Source organism: Vicugna pacos, chromosome 5, assembly GCF_048564905.1.
Source record: "Vicugna pacos chromosome 5, VicPac4, whole genome shotgun sequence".
NCBI lineage: Eukaryota > Metazoa > Chordata > Mammalia > Artiodactyla > Camelidae > Vicugna > Vicugna pacos.
Genome location: NC_132991.1, coordinates 69,745,377 through 69,763,616, shown reverse-complemented (window position 1 = coordinate 69,763,616; position 18,240 = coordinate 69,745,377). Strand labels below are relative to the sequence as shown.

Genomic DNA, 18,240 nt, shown 5'->3' with positions numbered 1-18,240 from the left:
CTGCTTTCCTACGAACTATAAAATCAAGTTTTTAATGTAGTTAAACATTCCATTACACATACTGAATGGAATTCCTATTTAAATTCCACATTTCATTGGGCAAATAATGAAGTATAATAACTTGGGGAAAAATGATAATTTACAGTTAATTCTCTCTGTAAATACATTTTACTTGGTCGGAGAGATTCAGAGAACATATTTTTTAAACCTAAGAAATAAGCAACTCATAACTAGTTTCTCAGACTTACAGAGCAAATTACTCAAAAGATGACTTTCTGCCCCAATCAGACCACCACCTTATGTTCAGTCTCAAACATACACAATATCTAGCGAGAAAAAAAATCTACCAACTAATTTTCGAGTCATTTTCCATTTTCCAACTTGCACTTACCTCCTAGTATAGATTGTTGAGGCACTCCACTGTCCTGAAGATTTAAAAAAAACTGTAATCAGCCTTGACCCTCAAAACAAATAAATTCACAAACTACAAAACGTGAACCCGGCCACGCTCATCTCTAACACATCTCTCAACCCAAGTCCATATTTGGGATAAGCTCTTCGTGACTACTCTATCCTTCATGCTCCTTCGCCCACAGAGCCTGCCGAGGTAGAAAAACAGTCAAACTAACCAAACTCTTCTGACACATCAATAGGTTTCAAGACCTTCTCTTCCAGGGACAACCTAGTTGTTTGGGTAAATAACAGCCAAGGATTACATAATGTATAGCTATGAAGAGTTTCTAGCATCTGGCCGCCAGTAAATATCTTTCTTCTCCGCTCCCTCCGTTCCCACCCCCAGAAATGGCCCTAAGAAGAAGCAAACCCGAGGATTCCTGCAATGCCGCGTCTCCTTCTATCTCGGAGCTTGATGCAAGGAATTCCTCCAGCCCTCACGACACCGTTTGCTCCCGCCTCTCTCTGTTCTCTGCCGGCGCCACCGCAGCCCCCATTCCCGAGGCCCCCACGTCTCTCCGCAGGACTCAGCCTCCACCCGCCGCGGCTGCTTCTCCTCACGACCCTCCCAAGCTGCTACCTGGTCGCCAGACGTTCGGAACCATGAACACTCTGGCTGCCGCCTTCCTAGACCACCCTGGGCAGATGCCTTCTCTAGTTCTGGCAGCCGGAGAAGAAGAAAATCCCTCCTATCTGCCACTCCGCGTCCCCCAAAGCCAGCGCCGCCGCCTACCTGTCAGCCCGCTGCCTCCGGCTCCTTACCGCCACCGCCTCCCGCAGCAGCCTGCCAACTGCAGCGCAACAACCCGTCCTCCCGTTGGGTGAGTCCACGCTCCAACAACAGCCCCGCTTATTGGCGGCAAGCTGCCCGCGGCCCGCCCCCTGTGCAGTATCTAAAGATAACCGTCTCCGAGCAAGGGCAACGTGGCTTCTTCCCCGCCCTTATGCCCTCAGTTTCTCTTACCGCGGTCAGACTCCGGATGCACAGATGTGCGGGGGTAATGTCCACTTCCAGCCTCCTTCATGTCATCTCCACCTGGTCCAGGAAGCTGTGACCCAGGACCAGAATGCTAAATTTCTCCTCTGCTTTCCTGCCGTAAGGTCTTCAAGGTGACAACTTCCGTTTCCGGTTGCCTCAGGCTGGAGGGTTGAATTGCGAGTGTCCTGAGAGGTCAGATTGCTGTCAGGTAAACTGGGGAGCTGGTGGGAGATCTCTTGTTCGGGAATAAGAATGAGACTCTATTCCGAGATTGTAGAAAGGGAGAGACTAAATAGAGAAGGACGATGAGAGTGTGTAGCTCAAGAGGGAAGGAGATCGAAGAACTAGCAGGAGAGAACTGTGAAATCCTGGAGTAGTGAGGGGTGGTTGTAGCAGGATGCAGTGAGAATCTCTGTGGTGGTCAAGTCCAGATGCTTTTCTTCCTCTTCTGCCACCCGCAATATCCCCTGCTCCGTCATTTTTTTGGTTTACTTTTGAGTAAAATGAAGGCACAACTGCCCTCAAATCAAGAATTTGTAAAATAGGAATAATTGTAATGCCTGCCTCATAAGTATGTATAGTTTTAATTAAGATTTTTCTGGTATGAATGTTTATGACACAATGTTAAAGTGAAAAAAAGGGTACAAAATCAAATAATTTTTAAAGTGATTACTATTTTTAAATTGCATATAGCAGATGCAGGGACTAGAAAGGACACTGAAGGTGAAAACAGTTTGTCTTTTATTTATTTTTCTTTTAATTCTATTTATTTTACTTTTATATGGTATTCACAATTTTTAAAATGAAGGTAAGTTGGGATATATATTTCAAAATCTTTGGTAGACCGTGAAATCACATATAATATCTGTGGCATTACCCTTTCATATCCTTCTTAGGGAATGTATGTACTAGAGCCAGCCCCCTTTAGTGGAGGTTGATCTCCACCAAACTTAAAGGTTCACTCCAAATGTAGGTAGGTTAAAAAAAAAAAAAAATTCATCACTACATGTTCTTTCCTTGTTGAATTAATTTGCTTGCTGTTTTTGTTTGAACAGCTCTGAAACTGAAATAATCACCTGTTGTTGAGTCCTTGGCACAATTTAAGCCACTTTATGTAATTTAGGTTTTATTGTGACACATATATATAAAACAGAAAGGTGTATAAAACATAAGTATTTTTTAAGAATTGTAAATAAGTAAACACTTGATAACCATCCCTCAGGTTAGGAAATAAAGCATTGCCAAACACCTAACAAGCATTCTCAACTGAGGTGATTGCCCTTTGAGGAGGTAAAAATTAATTCTTGTTGGGTGGAGGTGAGAGGGCAAAAAAGAAAAACCTTACAATTGTTTGTGGCCCTCCAAAGAGCCACAGTGCATTAATTGATATACACTGTATCTGTGGTGTGGGGAGGACAGGATGAGAATCTGATTAGGGTAAAAAAATGTAAAAATTAGGAGTACAATAATTACAATACATTGAAAAACACTGCCTTAGAAGCTCCCTGTATGAGTTTCTGTAATTCCATCTCCTCCACTGTCCTAACTTGTAATAATCATTTACTTGTTTCACTTAAATTTCTTCTTCTATGTTGCATTCCTATAAAATGAATTGTTAGATTTTTCCTTTTATATAAATGGGATTCAAAGTATGCATATATTTTTCTGACTCACCCCTTGCTCATTATTATATTTGTGAGATTCAGTCATACTTTTGCATGTAATTTTGCATTGTGTAATGTTCCATAGTTAATCCATTCTATCACTGTTGGACATTTGGGTTGTTTACAGTTTGAGGCTAGCATAAATAATGTGGTTAAAAAGATTCTTATAAAGTATATCTATTATACAGATTCAAGAGTTTCTCTAGAGCAATACTGTCCAATGGAAATATAATGAAAGCCACATGTATAATTTGAAATTTTCTAATAGCCATATTGAAAATGTAAAAAGAAATAAAATTTTAATAATGTGTTTAATCTAACCTAGTATGTATAGTCAAAATATTATTTTGAGGTGAAATCAGTATTAAAAGTTAATGAAATATTTTAATTTTCTTCATGCTGTCTTCAAAACTGATGTGTTTTACACTTGGAGAATATGCTATTTTTGTAAATATAAACCCTCGATCTGCACTTATATTTCATAAAATTTACAGTTGATTAAGTAGATTTGTACACCCTATTGGTTCCAAACACACTTTAAAATTATCCAATAACTAGTTTCAAAATCTGTTTTGAAATTTAAATTAATTAAAATTAAATGAAAATTCTTAGTTGCTCAGTTGCACAGGTCACATTGCAGGTGCTAGTGGCTACCATATTTGACAGTACAGATCTAGAGTATATATTTATACAGTATCTTCGACTGGACTTGGTAGGCCATAAAATATTCTAATGTTCAACTTTTCTAGGTCATGCCAAACAGTTTTTTAAAGTGGTTATGCTAAATCACATTCTCACCACCTGGGTGTGAAAGTGGAAAGCACATCATCACAATGTGTTTTCCCCAGTTTTCACAGTCTTGCAAGGTAGTTTTTAACCTCATGTTGTTATAGAGAGAAACTGAAGTTTAGAGAGATTAAAATGATTTGCCCAGAATTTTGTAGCTCTTAATGGTGCATCCAGGGTTTGATGCCAGATATGTACAGCACCAAAGTTTGCACTTAAGTAGAATTCCAAACTCTTCCTTCAAGTGACTGAGATATCATTGTTTGATTTATGGCTATTCTGAAGTAGTAATAATTTTTAAAAGAAAATGAAAATTCCCTAAAAATAGTGTTGTTCAACTTTTTGTTGTTTTTTGAAAAGTCATTGAAATGTTATATTCAGTAAATGCTTATAAAGGAACCCTTTCTGAAATATTTTAATTAGATAGAAGAGAAAATACATTGAATGTATTAAAGAAATTTTTTAGAAGAAATGAATGTATGTATACTTTAATGGTTTCTTTCAAAGATTTATCATCCAAATTACTTAATATTTTGAGCATAGTAATTTGTAACTTTGAGATAACCATCATACCATCATAATATTTCAGCTTTTATTTTCAAAATCAAACTATTTTATGAAAAAATTTTGACCTTTGTTTTGTATTCTCTTCCAAATACATTGATGCTTAAGTAGGTGTAATATTCTAGAATTGACGTTTGCCAAAATAAGGATTTGTCTTGTAATCTAGACATTTTTGGAATGAAACATTATTTTAAAAAAATGTTTTTAAAACATAGTTTGAAGAAGTCAAGACTTTATCATTATAATTAATCCTTCTAAAAGTCTTTTTTTTTGTAATAACGTATAGACTCCCAAAAGTCAGACTGAACTCTGAAACTATAATTAGTTTATATTATTGAATCCACCAAATATTAATAAAATAATATATTAAATGTTTCATTCAAAGTTGTGAATGTTGTAGTTTTAACTGTGTTTGCTGGGTGTTGGGCTTTTTTTTTTTTTATTGAAGTACAGTCAATGATAATTGTGTCGATTTCTGGTGTAGAGCACAATGTCCCAGTCTTGCATATACATACATATATTTGTTTTCATATTTTTTCCATTAAAGATTATTACAATATATTGAGCATAGTTCCCTGTGCTTGACAAAAGAAACTGGTTTTTATTCTCTTTCAAATGTGAAAATTATCAACATAATGTTTTGTAATATCTTAACATGTCTGTAAATATAAAGTGTTGGCTAATTTGTCAAAATTCCTGTGTACAGATTTCCCCCCATATTCTGGGAGCTATTGTTTAATGAAACAAGCATTTCACATAGTATGTCTTTAGTATACACTATCTTTTTTTTTTTTTTTTTACATTTTTATTGATTCATAATCATTTTACAGTGTTGTGTCAAATTCCAGTGTTCAGTACAATCTTTCAGTCATACATGGACATATACACACTCATTGTCACATTTTTTTCTCTGTGATTTATCATAACATTTTGTGTATATTTCCCTGTGCTATACAGTGTAAAGTATACACTATCTAATAATTACCTCTGTCTTCTAAAATGCAGTGTGAGAATCCTGCCTTATTTTGGGGCTTGTTTGTAGTTATAAATGCAAACAAAACGGTAATAATTATTTGGTTTGGTTTTATTTCTGGAAAGCAGTGATTATAGAATTGCTACTGCTAACCTTACACCGATCATGGTACAGCATTATTTACTCATGCCCGCTTAATTTGAAATTCATAACAATTTAACTGGGAACTGAGCTCAAGTTTATTTTTATCTTATATAAAAATATAACACTAGAAAACTGAAATCTTTATATAGCCACAGAGGACATGTTTTATTTAAGCAGACTTACCAATTAAAAAGCTGTCCTAAGCTCTCTGTTGATCTAGTTCAGGAGTCAGCAAACTACAGTCTGCTGGCTAAATTTAGCCCATTGCCTGTTTTTAATGTGGCCAGTGAGGTAAGAATGGTTTTTACAGATGACCATTTGCAATCAATTTCATACTAAGGAACACTAAACTTTGAGCCCCAGTTGAGCAAAATGTCATCCCAAAAAAAGAGGATTGCATTTTTTTATCAGATCTGTATTATAAAAAATTATATTCAGTGATTGTCATATTTAGAATTTTATTAATAAAATACTTGTGGAAATTTGTTTTCTCTCTTGTTATGTAAGTACCTACATAATATCCTTTTGAATTTACCTCTTGGTCCACATAGCCTGAAATATTTACTGTCCGGCTCTTTACAGAAGAAGTTCATGTGATCCATATGTGTTAAACATAGTAATACTGCATTTTAAAGAACCATCTGAAGAGAGCAGGTAATAAAACAGTATGTACAATGTTTTTATTTTGCATATTTAAGCATTATAAAAGGACTAATAAGAAGGAACCAATATTGCTTAGAAGTTAGGAGCAGGGCTCTTAAATGGCACTGCAAGGTTCAAAACTCAATTGTACCATTTACTATTTTTGTTTATAAACTTCAGAAAGTTACTTACCTTCTTGGAGCCTCATGTCTTCATCTATAAGATGGAGATAATAGTAATAATTTAAGGAAGGAGGGTATAGCTCAGTGGTAGAATGCGTTCCTAGCATGCATAAGGTCCCAGGTTCAATCCCCAGTGCCTCCATTAAAAATAATAAATAAATAAATGAAAACCTAATTACCCCCCCAAAAAATAATAATTTAAGTTCAAAGAGTTATTTTAGGAGTAACATAGTTAATACATTTAAAGCACTTCAGCATAGTGTACTTGGCACATAGGGTATGATAAATGTTTGCTATTATAATGAAGAAAGGAACCAAATAGTAAATGTTTATCTCTTACTGATTATTTTTCTTTTTTATATTTTATATATTTGTGTTTCCTAACTGTGACTATGTATGAGTTATGTAATAAAACACTGTTTTATAAGATTTCTTAAGTTAGAACTTTCAAGTTTTTATATTGGCTCTCTTTTTTAAAACATTAACTTTAAATGTTTTACCTTAAAACATAAATAGGATACTTGGGTATTTGATCCTTACAATCTATATATTTCTCCCTCAAATTAATCTTTTCCTATAGAGATGGCCCATGGACATGGACATGAACATGGTCATAGCAAAATGGAACTTCCAGATTATAAACAATGGAAGATAGAAGGGACACCATTAGAAACTGTCCAGGAGAAGCTGGCTGCACGAGGGCTAAGGGATCCATGGGGCCGGTAAGAATAACTAAATAATTAATTATCCTAGAGAAGCAGTATCTATATTCCTTTTCAATGTAGTCTCTTCTTTAAAAATTAATCATTGAAAGTGGCTTCTTACATTTAAGTTTTAAAATCAGCCTTTTTGAAATATTTACTTACAGTAACATTCCTCCCATTTTAAGTGTGTCAGTCCATGAGTTTTGACTGATGTTTGCAATTATGTGACCACGACCACAGTCATGATACAGAATATTTCTATCATACTGAAAAGATCCCTCATCATCCTTGGTACTCAGTACTATCCTACCTCTGGGTTCTGGCAACCCTTGATCAGCGTTTTCTAGAATTTTATACAGTTAGGATCATACAGTATGTCGTCTTTTTTCTGGCCACTTTCACTTAGCATAATGCTTTTGAGACTTAGGCACATTGTTAACTTATATTCACAGTTCCTTTCTTTTTTAATTGCTAAATAATACTCCATTGTATGCGTACACCTCACTTTGTTTACCAGTTGATGGCCATTTGGGTTGTTTCCAGTTTTTGGCTATTATGAGTGAAGTTGCTGTAATCTTTCAAGTACAAGTCTGTGTGAGCATATGTTTTCATTTCTCTAGGGTAAATACCTAATAGCGGGATTTCTGAATCATTTGAAAAGTGTATTTTTTTTTAAGTGAAAAACTGCCAAACTGTTTTCCAAAGTGGCTGTATCATTTTGCATTCCCACCAGCAGTGTATGAGAGTTTAAGTTGCTCAATACTTAGTATTATCAGCTTTTTAATATTAACCATTCTAGTGAATGTGATAGTAATTCTGTTAATATATTGAGTCAATTTCATTGACTTTCAAATATTAACCAATCCTGCATTCCTGAGATAAACCCTACTTCCTCATGATATGTTATCCTTTTAAATATTGCTAGCTTCAATTTTCCAAAATTTTATGAAGAATATTTATGTCTATGTTCATGAGAAATATTAATCTGTAGTTTTCTTCTAATGTCTTTGTCTAGTTTTAGTATCTTAGATTTGAGTAACTCTCATAAGTCAGATTTTTAGAGTTATGTGGTTTTGTTCTTTGTAACATGATTTTTTCCACTCATCCTAACCTATATCTTTCACTAGAGCTCTCTGATTTCTGTTTCCTTTTCTATTCAGAATGATTGCCAGAGCAGGAAATTATCTTCTAAAGTTCAGGCTTCTGTGACAGGGAAAATCAATGATCCTCTTGAATAGTAATAGTATTGTCGAGTGTTACATACTTTTTGTGCCAAAATACATCATACATTACCCTTTTTAATCTTTATAACAACACTACATTGAGTAACTCATTGAGTAGAAGAGGAAACAGGCCCTGACAGGTTAAGTAACTTGCCCAGCCTAGAAAATTGTGTATCTAGTATAAGTGGCAGAGCAAAGATTAATACCTAGGTCTCTTAACTTCCTCTTTCCATGAAGCTATAATGACTAGTATGGGCAGAGCCACACAGCTGACCTGTGATGGATAGGCCAAATGAGTCTACCATTTGAGAATTCTGTAAAATCCTGAGTATTGTGACTATGAAATGTAAAATCATCAGTGTTCTTTCTTGTATTTCATATACGAAATGTGGGCATATAGACCTAATTATCTTATGCCATAGAAACATTCTTATTGTCATCCATTTTCATTATCTTGTATAAGGTTGCATTTAAGAAAATTAGAAAGATGAAAATCAAATATATTTTACTCAATGAATGTATGTTGTATGTGATCACAATTTTTCCCTTTTTTTCCTTTAGCAATGAAGCTTGGAGATACATGGGTGGCTTTGCAAATAATGTTTCCTTTGTTGGTGCAATATTAAAAGGATTCAAATGGGGATTTGCTGCATTTGTGGTAGCTTTAGGGGCAGAATATTACCTGGAGTCGCAGAAGAAAGATAAGAAGCATCACTGAAGATAATACCTGGAAGTATTTTTTAATGGCTTCTTAACTTCTCTTATAAAAAGAAGATTTCTTCACTGTAGTCTACTGGCCTGTGTGTTTGTCCCTTAAAGAATACTAGTAAGATTTAATAAAATAAGAAAACATGTACCAGTCTGTTTTGTCATTCTTTAAAAAAAAAAAAAAGTGTCTCAAGCCATATCGTACTAGGTTTGGAATACATGGACACTGAGTACTAGCAGCAGTATATTCTGCATGTAGCAGACAGCCAGCATATATTTGAACAAATGGATATGTTCTGATAGGATTTTTTTAATTTTAAAAATTATGATACATTTTTATCATCTTGTTTTTAAGTGAACAGTGATAATAAATACATTCATAATGTTGTACTACCATTACCACCATCCATCTCCATAACTCTTTTCATCTTTTAAAACTGAAAGTCTGTACCCATTAATTAATAATTCCTATTCTCTCCTCCCCCTAGCCTCTTGCAACCATCATTCTACTTTCTGTCTCTATGATTTTGACTAAGTACCTCATATAAGTAAAATCATATAGAATTTGTCTTTTTCTGACTGGCTTATTTCATTTAGCAAAATGTCCTTAAGGTTTATCCATCTTGTAGCATGTGTCAGAGCTTCCTTTCTTTTTAAGGCTGAATAATATTCCATTGTATGTATATTTTGATTGTCCATTCATTCATCAATGAACACTTCCGTTGCTTCCACATTTTAGCTATCGTGAATAATGCTGGTATGAACAAAGGTGTTTTTAAATGGGAGTTGGCCTTGCTACTTTTACAGGTAGTTTAGAGAGACCTCAATTATACTATAAAATACTTGGTTGCCTAATTTATGATACACAGCATATGCATGTATCATGTTAATTTTTGTTAATTGTGGTATTTTCTACTCTTGCCTTAATCCTCATTGTTCTCACAGAGTGAAACGTTTGAAATTTTTTCCTGTATTTCCTAACAATAAATTAGACATTCTCCCCACATCATTGAATTTCTAAATTTTAATTAAATCTCTTAAGTTGAGACTTAAATTTCAGCTTGTTGAAGAGGGGTAATATTTTATTTATTTGAATAACAAAGCTAATATAAAACTCCAGGGTGATTTTTTTTTTCTTTAGATTCCTTATTTATAAATACAAACTTGGGAAGTCACTAAATAAATGAGATAGGAATTCTTAATAAGCTGTTGGGGTAAATGGAATGTGGCAAAACAGAATCATAAGAAAGGATATGCAAAAGAAGATAAGGAAAGTTTAATGGAACAAAGAGCAATGGGACAAAAAGAAATAGCAAAATGGTAGATTTAAACTTAATCATATCAATAATTACATCAGGTGTAAGTGGTCTAAAATTTAATTACAAGACAGATTGTCAGCCTGGGCAAAACAGCAATACCCAACTATATGCTGTTTACAAGGAGACACTTTAAAGACACAAGGTAGCAGGGTAGGGTATAACTCACTGTTAGAGTGCATATTTAGTGTGCATAAATTCCTGCATTCAATCCCCAGTACTGCCTCTAAAAATAAATAAACCAAATTACCGCCCCCTTAAAGAAAGACACAGGATAAATGTAAAAGAAAGGAAATAGATTATGCTGTGCAAACACTAATTAATTCAGTTGCAAGGAATATCAGAAAAAAAGATTTTATAATAAAGAATATTATAATGAGGGATATTTTATGATAATAAAGGGGTTGATTCATTAAGAAAATAAAAAAGTTTATGCACAGAACTTCAAAATATATAAAGCAAAACAAATAGAACTAAAAGAAATAATAAATCTGCAATTATAGTGGGAAATCTCAACATTCCTTTCTCAGTAATTGATTTAACAAGTAGAAGATTAGTAAGGCTTTAGAAGACTTGGACAACACTATCTACTATCTTGATATAATATTTATAGACTGCTCCACTCCAGAATAGTAGAACATTCTTTTCAAGGACACAGGGAATATTTACCACAACAGACTACATTCTGGGCCATAAAACAATAGAAGAGAATTGAAATCACAAAAAGTAAAGCTTTATTTGTATCTTAATTTGAAAATTATTGCCTGAATTCCTTAGGAGCTGCAAAGCATACAAACCACTGTCATTTCAACTGTTGCAATTACTTGGACTAGGACAAATTAAATCTGATACTTCTTAAAACGTATGATCAAAGTACATTCAGAAATGCTAATTATGTGTCTACTGGCCTCATAATTAAGCAATGTAGATGATTATTAAAAGTATTATTAGCCCCAATTTGTATGTTGGCCAAGTCCATAGTAAAGTAATAAAACCTAAGGTGGTGTAGCTAGTAAGTTCTAGAGTTAGATTTTGAATCCAGATCAGACTACACAGCCCATGGTAACCACTATATTACATTACCTATCATGTTGTATCTGGTAAGTAGTTAAATGCCATAAAATTATCCTTTTGGATTTTTTTCTCAGAGCTACTTTCTAACTATGCTTGAAGAAAACAGTAGGGATTTTTAAAAATCTAAAGTATGGCATGTAATATTTTGTGAAAAAGAAAATAATGAATGCAGTCATTTTACTGTATACTTGTACTTTGAAGAGAACTCTTGTTTTGATACACCTGTTGAAACAGATTCAGACTTTTTTTAAGTAACATGAGGATTTTGGGGGGACAAGTTGGCTTGGAAAATGTGTACAAAGACAAATATGGAAAGAATAGGAATTTACCCATGTGGACAGTTAATATGATGGAAGAAACAGAAGAAAATAAAAAAAGGAAAAGAAGAGGTTGCAGGATATGGACATGATGGAAGCAGCAGAGACAAGAAGAACTTATACAATAGGTTGTATTTACAGTCATCCACTTGCTGCTTCAATCAAACAGAGACCTTAATGATACTGTGGAAAGGAAGATACATTATATTGGGTTTTAACACAGTCCACATATTAACATAAATTTGTTTAACTTTGGAGGGAGGGACGTTGGCAAGGTCTGCTTGGTTAGAGATTAGATAGAACTATTCCAGTAGAAATAAATTGAGTCTTATCCTTCATTCTTCTCTTTTTCTTCTCTATTACTGATTACGTTTGCCATTTTCCTTTTAAAAAACCCAGGTGAATAGAAAAAAATCAGAAAATAGACTCATTTTCTGACATGGCAGTCCCCCTAATGGAATACACACAACTCAGGGGATGTGCAAGACCATGCATTGGTGTGAGAAGAGAAAATGTTTAAACTTGTATTTAATAAAAATGAATTCAATATTGCTAATGTTTAATGTATAGATAAACAGTGGAGTTTTCCCTTATTTGGTGGATACCAAGTGATCATGTAGAATTTTTGGTAACTAAGGTATGCTGAGAGGGAAGTGGGAGTTCTACCCTCCAAAGGGAAGAACAAAGGAGCTTTTCAGCAAACTGCTCCAGGTTGTACTTTATATTTGCTCGGTTCCTAGAATTCATTATCTACTAGTTTTAACTAAATTCACCTTCACGCAGTAGATAAACGCCTTGAAAAGATTTTTACAAAAAGACTGCTGACTGAAGCCAATACTGATACGTAGGAGCAAGCAAACAAGAAGAAAATAACAGTTATGAACTCTTTGTCAGCAACATTACCATATAAATACAATGGTCTAATCACGAAAAGTCAACCAAAAAAAAGAAAATCAAAATATGTACTTGAACCCACTATCAGTACAATGGCCCTTGCCCTAAGAGTATTAATCTGATATACTAATGACAGTATGTATCATGATTAGCGAAACATTAAAAAATATGTTTAATCTTTGAGGAGAGGGTATTGTTCAGTGTAACAGTGCATGCTTAGCATGCACAATGTCCTGGGTTCAATTCCCAGTACCTTCACTATAAAAAAAAAAAAGTTTAATCTTTGTATTACCCTTAATTCCTGTATCTGTGTATTCTTAACATACAAAGATAATATTTACATATTACATATAAAGTGTTAAGACAAGGATTGGTATTTAATGTAATTCTCAGAATTCAGCTGCTATTAAAAAAATAGCATTCAAAGGACTCATCAGATTTTGAGTGTTTTTTTTTTTAATTTATAGTTTACTATATAAAACTCAGGTAGGTTAGCAACGAAAATTAGTTATTTCATGATGGCCTCTCTCTCAATTGGCAACATGAGTTTCAAAATGTGATATAATCCTCATGGGTCTTCAGAATCTCTATAGTTTCAAGGTATTCAAATTAAACAGCTATATTTGAGAGTGGAGTCCGGATTTACCTCAATACCAGTTTGCAGAGGGAAATGGGGTTTTTCTTTTTTGCTTTTGTTTTTATTTTTGTTTTGGGTCAGAAAATCAGTTCAGGAACTTTGAAACTAGACCACCCAATGGAAATTGCATTGCCTGCCAATGATTCTATCAGAAAGGATCTGCTGTAAAGAGTTTTACTTTAATTTTACATATTATGTTATATATAACATATATATCATATTTATATTATACAGTATAATATTTATCATATAGTATAAATATTAAACATATAATAAGCTATTCAAAATGCTAACTCATACGAAGATTAAATTGTTAAATGCCATATAATGAATTAAATTGAATTACCTTTCATACACACAAACCGCTTAAAACACGGCTTTAGTTGTTAAAAAAAAAAAGACAAAATTCCTTGTCTCAAGGTCCATATATTTTTCTGTTGAATCACACATGCAAAAAGAAAAAAAAAAAGCTCTTTTGAAATGTGGCCCCAAGTTGCAAAACTAAGTGGAAAGAATTTTGGTTGTTGCTAAAGACTTAAGTTTCTGGAAATCTATTACAAAATAAGAACATTACATATACTTAAGACATAAATCAGAAGGTTTTGTGTCATTTGGAAAAGTCATATATTTTCATTTTGTGTTTTAAAACTGAAAGAATAATTCTTAATACTGTTCCAAACAGTGTTCTGCAAAGCAAATTATGGCTAAAAAGAAATATATTGCTTTTAGATTTTTACCAGGTATAGTATATGTAAATTATTAAGTAAATCTCATTATAAATAAAGCATTTAGTACCCCCTGCAAATATTCCACCTGCTTTAATTTTAACTACTCAGTACCCAAGCTGAATTTGGAAATAATAACAGCATTTTACTTATATTTTCCAGTTAATTTGGTGATTAATCAAACATCTTTCTAAATGTACTTATTTTGTATACATTTGTCAGACATTTTTATCTTATTGTAGAAGAAAAAAGAGATTTCAAAAAAAACCCTTTGCATTATATATTTAAATGAATTACACAATTATGTGAACATTTTGTGATTATAGCTCTTCTTGTGCTATTTCTGATATATTTTATTTCATTTATTCTCTTGCTACAAAATTTCTGTGGGGAATACTAACTGTTCAGGGACATAGTACTGAAGGCCAAATTGTGGTTCACGGTAACCATAGCAATTACTGTCCTAAAAATAAAGAGTCCTTGTATCAGCACAGATGGAATCATCTTAGCGAGGAAGAATCAGGTTCACATGCAGCGGTACCACCTGCACCTGGGAATCCCATGTGATAGTAACACAGTCCAAGAGCATGAGCGTTTAGTACAGATATAAAGACTTAAAATTAGACCTTACATTTACACCAAACTTTCCAGTGAAATACAATTAAAAACTAAAACTATATCTGTAGATGCTAAATAAGTTCCAGCAAGGAAACATGTCACAATTCCTATATTCAACAATACAGGGATTAAACTCAAGGTATTAATTTCTTAATTTATGGCCTATAAATACTTCCTTATATTTGGTCTTGGTTTATCAGCAATTCTAATAAATCATTTTCTGTATTTATAAGTAAATGAAAGAAATTTTTTTACAGCCTTAAACCCTAAATATATTTCTATTATTGCACTTGTCATAACGCATTGTAATTATTCATTTACTTGTCTGACCCCCTCATTAAACCACAGCCTCCTTGAAGTCAGGGACTGTACCTGTGTACTGGTGTTTAGGCAGTATCTGTTGAATGAATGAATCCATAATTAGAGACCTAAATATACAAGTGAGGTAATAGAGATTATCTGTCACAGACTAACATCTCATCTATGAATCTACAAAGGGTTAGTGAGAATAAAGGACTGGGGAGGCTCACGTATTTTCCAATGTCTAAGAGGCTTGATGGGTTCCAATCGCTTATCAGAAAACTGACATCATTACAAAAGGCCTGTGATGGTGACCTGGGCACATAGTCCAGGATTGGAAGGCACTTCTCCAATCCCATGGCAAGGCCTATACCTTCTGAAACATGCTATGTAAGCTTCCCCTACTCGCTGATGAGTTGGTGATAAGAGTACTAACCACTAGAGGTCAAGACCAAAGCTACCAATTACTCTATGGCCATTGCATACAATACAATTGTATTTCTCATTTAATACATTGGTCATTGTTTTGTTTTGTCAAAATTACAAGGAACAGAACCCCACATGCAAATAATGTGGCATGCTTACCCAGTCTTCCTCCAAGGTCCAAGACAAGTAGCTTCATGGAGTTACAACTAGAAAGGAGGTAGTTTTCTCAGCTCCTTTTCTTCCAATTCTGTTCATTCACTTTAATATTTAGTGAGCATCTCTTGTGTACCAGGGATCTTCATGGCAAAAAGGATTACATCAATGAACAAAACAGACAAGTTTCTCTTCTCTTGGCACTTACATACTGGTGCAGTGTTACTATTACCAGTATTGGGTCTTTTCTCTACATGTCAGGCGTTAAAGACATTTTGTCCACATATAGTATATTTTGCCAAACATTTTTTTCCCTAAGAACATAACTCTGAAATTGTAGTTTGAATCAGTGAGACTTGACTCTTTAAAAAAATTTTTTTTTTACTTTTTAATTAATATATTTTTAATTTTATTTATTTATTTATTTATTTTAATGGAGGTGCTAGGGATTGAACTCAGGACCTTGTGCATGCTAAGCACCCACTCTACCACTGAGCTGTACCCTTTCTGCTAAGGCTTGATTCTTGGTAATGATCTTTCCCTCCTATAAACTGCTCAGAATTCTGTACCTTCCTAGTAAAACGTATCTTGTTTTATCTTGTAACTCAGGTATTTATATACTTGCTTTATTATTCTTTAGCAGGTTATAAATTCTTGAAAATCTTGCCTTCTTTATTCTTTTGTCTCCTACACAGTGCTGAGATGTGTAGTAGGTTTGCATGCAGCCTGGGTTAACTGAAAGTTGGCCTGAATGTGTAAATGATAAAGTGGGGCTGATCTCATCTTGTAGATTAACAGGAAGCATTTTTTTTCTGTGCCCTGTCCCATGGTCTCCATAGGTCACAGGGGACACCAAGACACTGAGATCTGTTTGCTAAGCAATGAACCATGGAGATTTAGCTGCAGCATGACAAGGGTTCCAAAGCTCAACATTCAACAACTGGTTGAAGCCCCAGGCTATTTTCTGATTTCCTACATTCCTTTCACTCCCTGTCTTATTTACTGGAAACTAATTCCTGCCACAAATAAGTCCTTTTCTTCAAGCCCTCAGCACAGCACTTATACTTAATTTACAATTTATCTCATTCTACTTTGTTTGCTTTTGTCTTGCTTCTAGATTGTGAACTGAGACAAAGACTGGGTATTTTCATCTTTATTTTCTCATTACTTCCCCGTCATCTTATTGTGGGTACAGATGTTCACCAAAGTAAAGCTATGTTCCAGAACTGGTTTGGTCTTAGCCTCCCCTGGGACAACCAAAGTTGCACCACCCATTCTGGTTTATCTTAAGGTTGAAGACAAGCCACATATGTCTACATGGACATGTAAGCATTGTTTACACAGCAGAAGTGTGTCCAAGTGTTTTTAACAAAGAGCAAGATGATTAGAAATCCATGTATATAGAAGGCTAACTTTTTATTTTTTATTTTTTGGAGGGGGGAGGTAAATTAGGTTTATTTATTTATTTGTGTTTGGAGGAGGTACTGGAGATTGAACCCAGGACCTCATACATGCTAAGTATGTTCTCTACCACTTGAGCTATACCCTCCCCTCCAGAAGGCTAACTTTTTAATGACAACTGTAGAAGCCAGCAATTCTAAAAAATCAGTTTTTTCAGCAGTACTAAAGGTATCCAAAAACACTTTCTTCAAATTTATTTACAAAAAGTGCCCATTGCAGAATTATTATTTGTGCCAATAGCACTAGCAGTTATTGCTCAGTTGTGATTGGGGCAGCAAGCACACAGGTACTTCTCACAAGGCATATTTGATGTGAGGACAGATTCAATTCAGGCTTCAAATTTATACACCAAATGCTATTGAAATTCTCAACTTTCAAATTGATGAAACTTTCCTAGCACCCAGGTGGATCTCAACATTGTCTGCCTAGACTTTGGCCACATGGTTAGAAAGATTATTTCTGGAATTTTAAAAAATTGAGGTGTAATTGATGTATAACATTGTATTTGTTTTAGGCGTACAACATAATGATTTGGTGTATGTATACATTACAAAATGATCACCAGAATAAGTTTAGTTAACATCCATCATTTCACATACTTACAACTTTTTTCTCTTGCGATGAGAACTTTTAAGACTTACTCCCTTAAAATTTCCCGGAAAATTTTCACAGAAAAGCTGGTAGAAATGGTGGATGGCCTATCTGGTACAGGTCTAAGGGCTAGGGGAGAGGACATTTACCAAATCAGGTCCAGAGAGAGTGCTGAAATCCAGAGGCAGAAAATCCTGTCCAAATGGATTGTGCAACAGAAAAGGATGTGGGGATAGATTAAAATGCAAGGAGATCATCAAGCCAGGCAGGCAAAGAAAACAAATGGAACAATTCTGGACAGTAAATGACAGGCCATCTAAATAAAAGCTGGTGACAGCTGATACTGCCTGAGGCTGGATCTCACATTTTAGGGCTGATCAGATTCATGTAAAGAGTCTGGAATGGAGCAGACACTAAACTTCATACTCTGGCAAAGTTCCAGGGATGCTGTGTCTGTAGTTCAGTCAGTTCCTGTCCAAAAGGAAGGTTATGGGACAGACTGGATGGTCAGTCATTTTATATCACTGGTTTAAAGCAATTTATCATGCTATTTGGTATCATTTTATTCATATTTCTTGTACCTGGGGTTCATTGAGTTTCTCTGATCTATGGTTTTATAGCTTTTATCTAATTTGAAGTTTTCAGTCATTGTTTCTTCAAGTAGTTTTTCCTGTCCCACACACCCTTCTTCAGGAACTCCAATAAC

The 18,240-nt window shown here is 34.4% G+C and overlaps 2 protein-coding genes across 10 annotated transcripts in view; one reads left to right on the top strand and one right to left on the bottom strand.

Annotated features, from left to right (window-relative positions):
- HYCC2 (hyccin PI4KA lipid kinase complex subunit 2) overlaps nt 1-1,555 on the bottom strand; it is a 63,473-nt gene extending 61,918 nt beyond the window's left edge. For 2 of the 4 annotated variants that reach the window (XM_015240008.3, XM_015240011.3), the window contains exons 1-2: nt 1,187-1,289; nt 392-425 (exon numbers count right to left, since the gene is read on the bottom strand). The gene's annotated coding sequence lies outside the window, so the exon portion shown is untranslated. The other 2 variants (XM_015240009.3, XM_015240010.3) reach the window with 2 other exon arrangements.
- Nucleotides 1,516-9,168, top strand: NDUFB3 (NADH:ubiquinone oxidoreductase subunit B3). 6 transcript variants are annotated; one of them, XM_072961490.1, is made up of 4 exons: nt 1,516-1,640; nt 6,115-6,217; nt 6,968-7,109; nt 8,876-9,168. In XM_072961490.1, exons 3-4 carry the CDS (start codon nt 6,970-6,972, stop codon nt 9,030-9,032), a joined length of 297 nt encoding a protein of 98 aa, XP_072817591.1. In that variant the 5' UTR covers nt 1,516-1,640; nt 6,115-6,217; nt 6,968-6,969; the 3' UTR covers nt 9,033-9,168. The 6 variants fall into 6 exon arrangements, with proteins under 6 accessions (XP_072817591.1, XP_072817593.1, XP_006205240.1 ...); XM_072961492.1 differs by having other exon boundaries at nt 6,115-6,228; XM_072961491.1 differs by having other exon boundaries at nt 1,559-1,640; nt 6,146-6,217.
- The last annotated feature ends 9,072 nt before the right edge of the window (nt 9,169-18,240 follow it).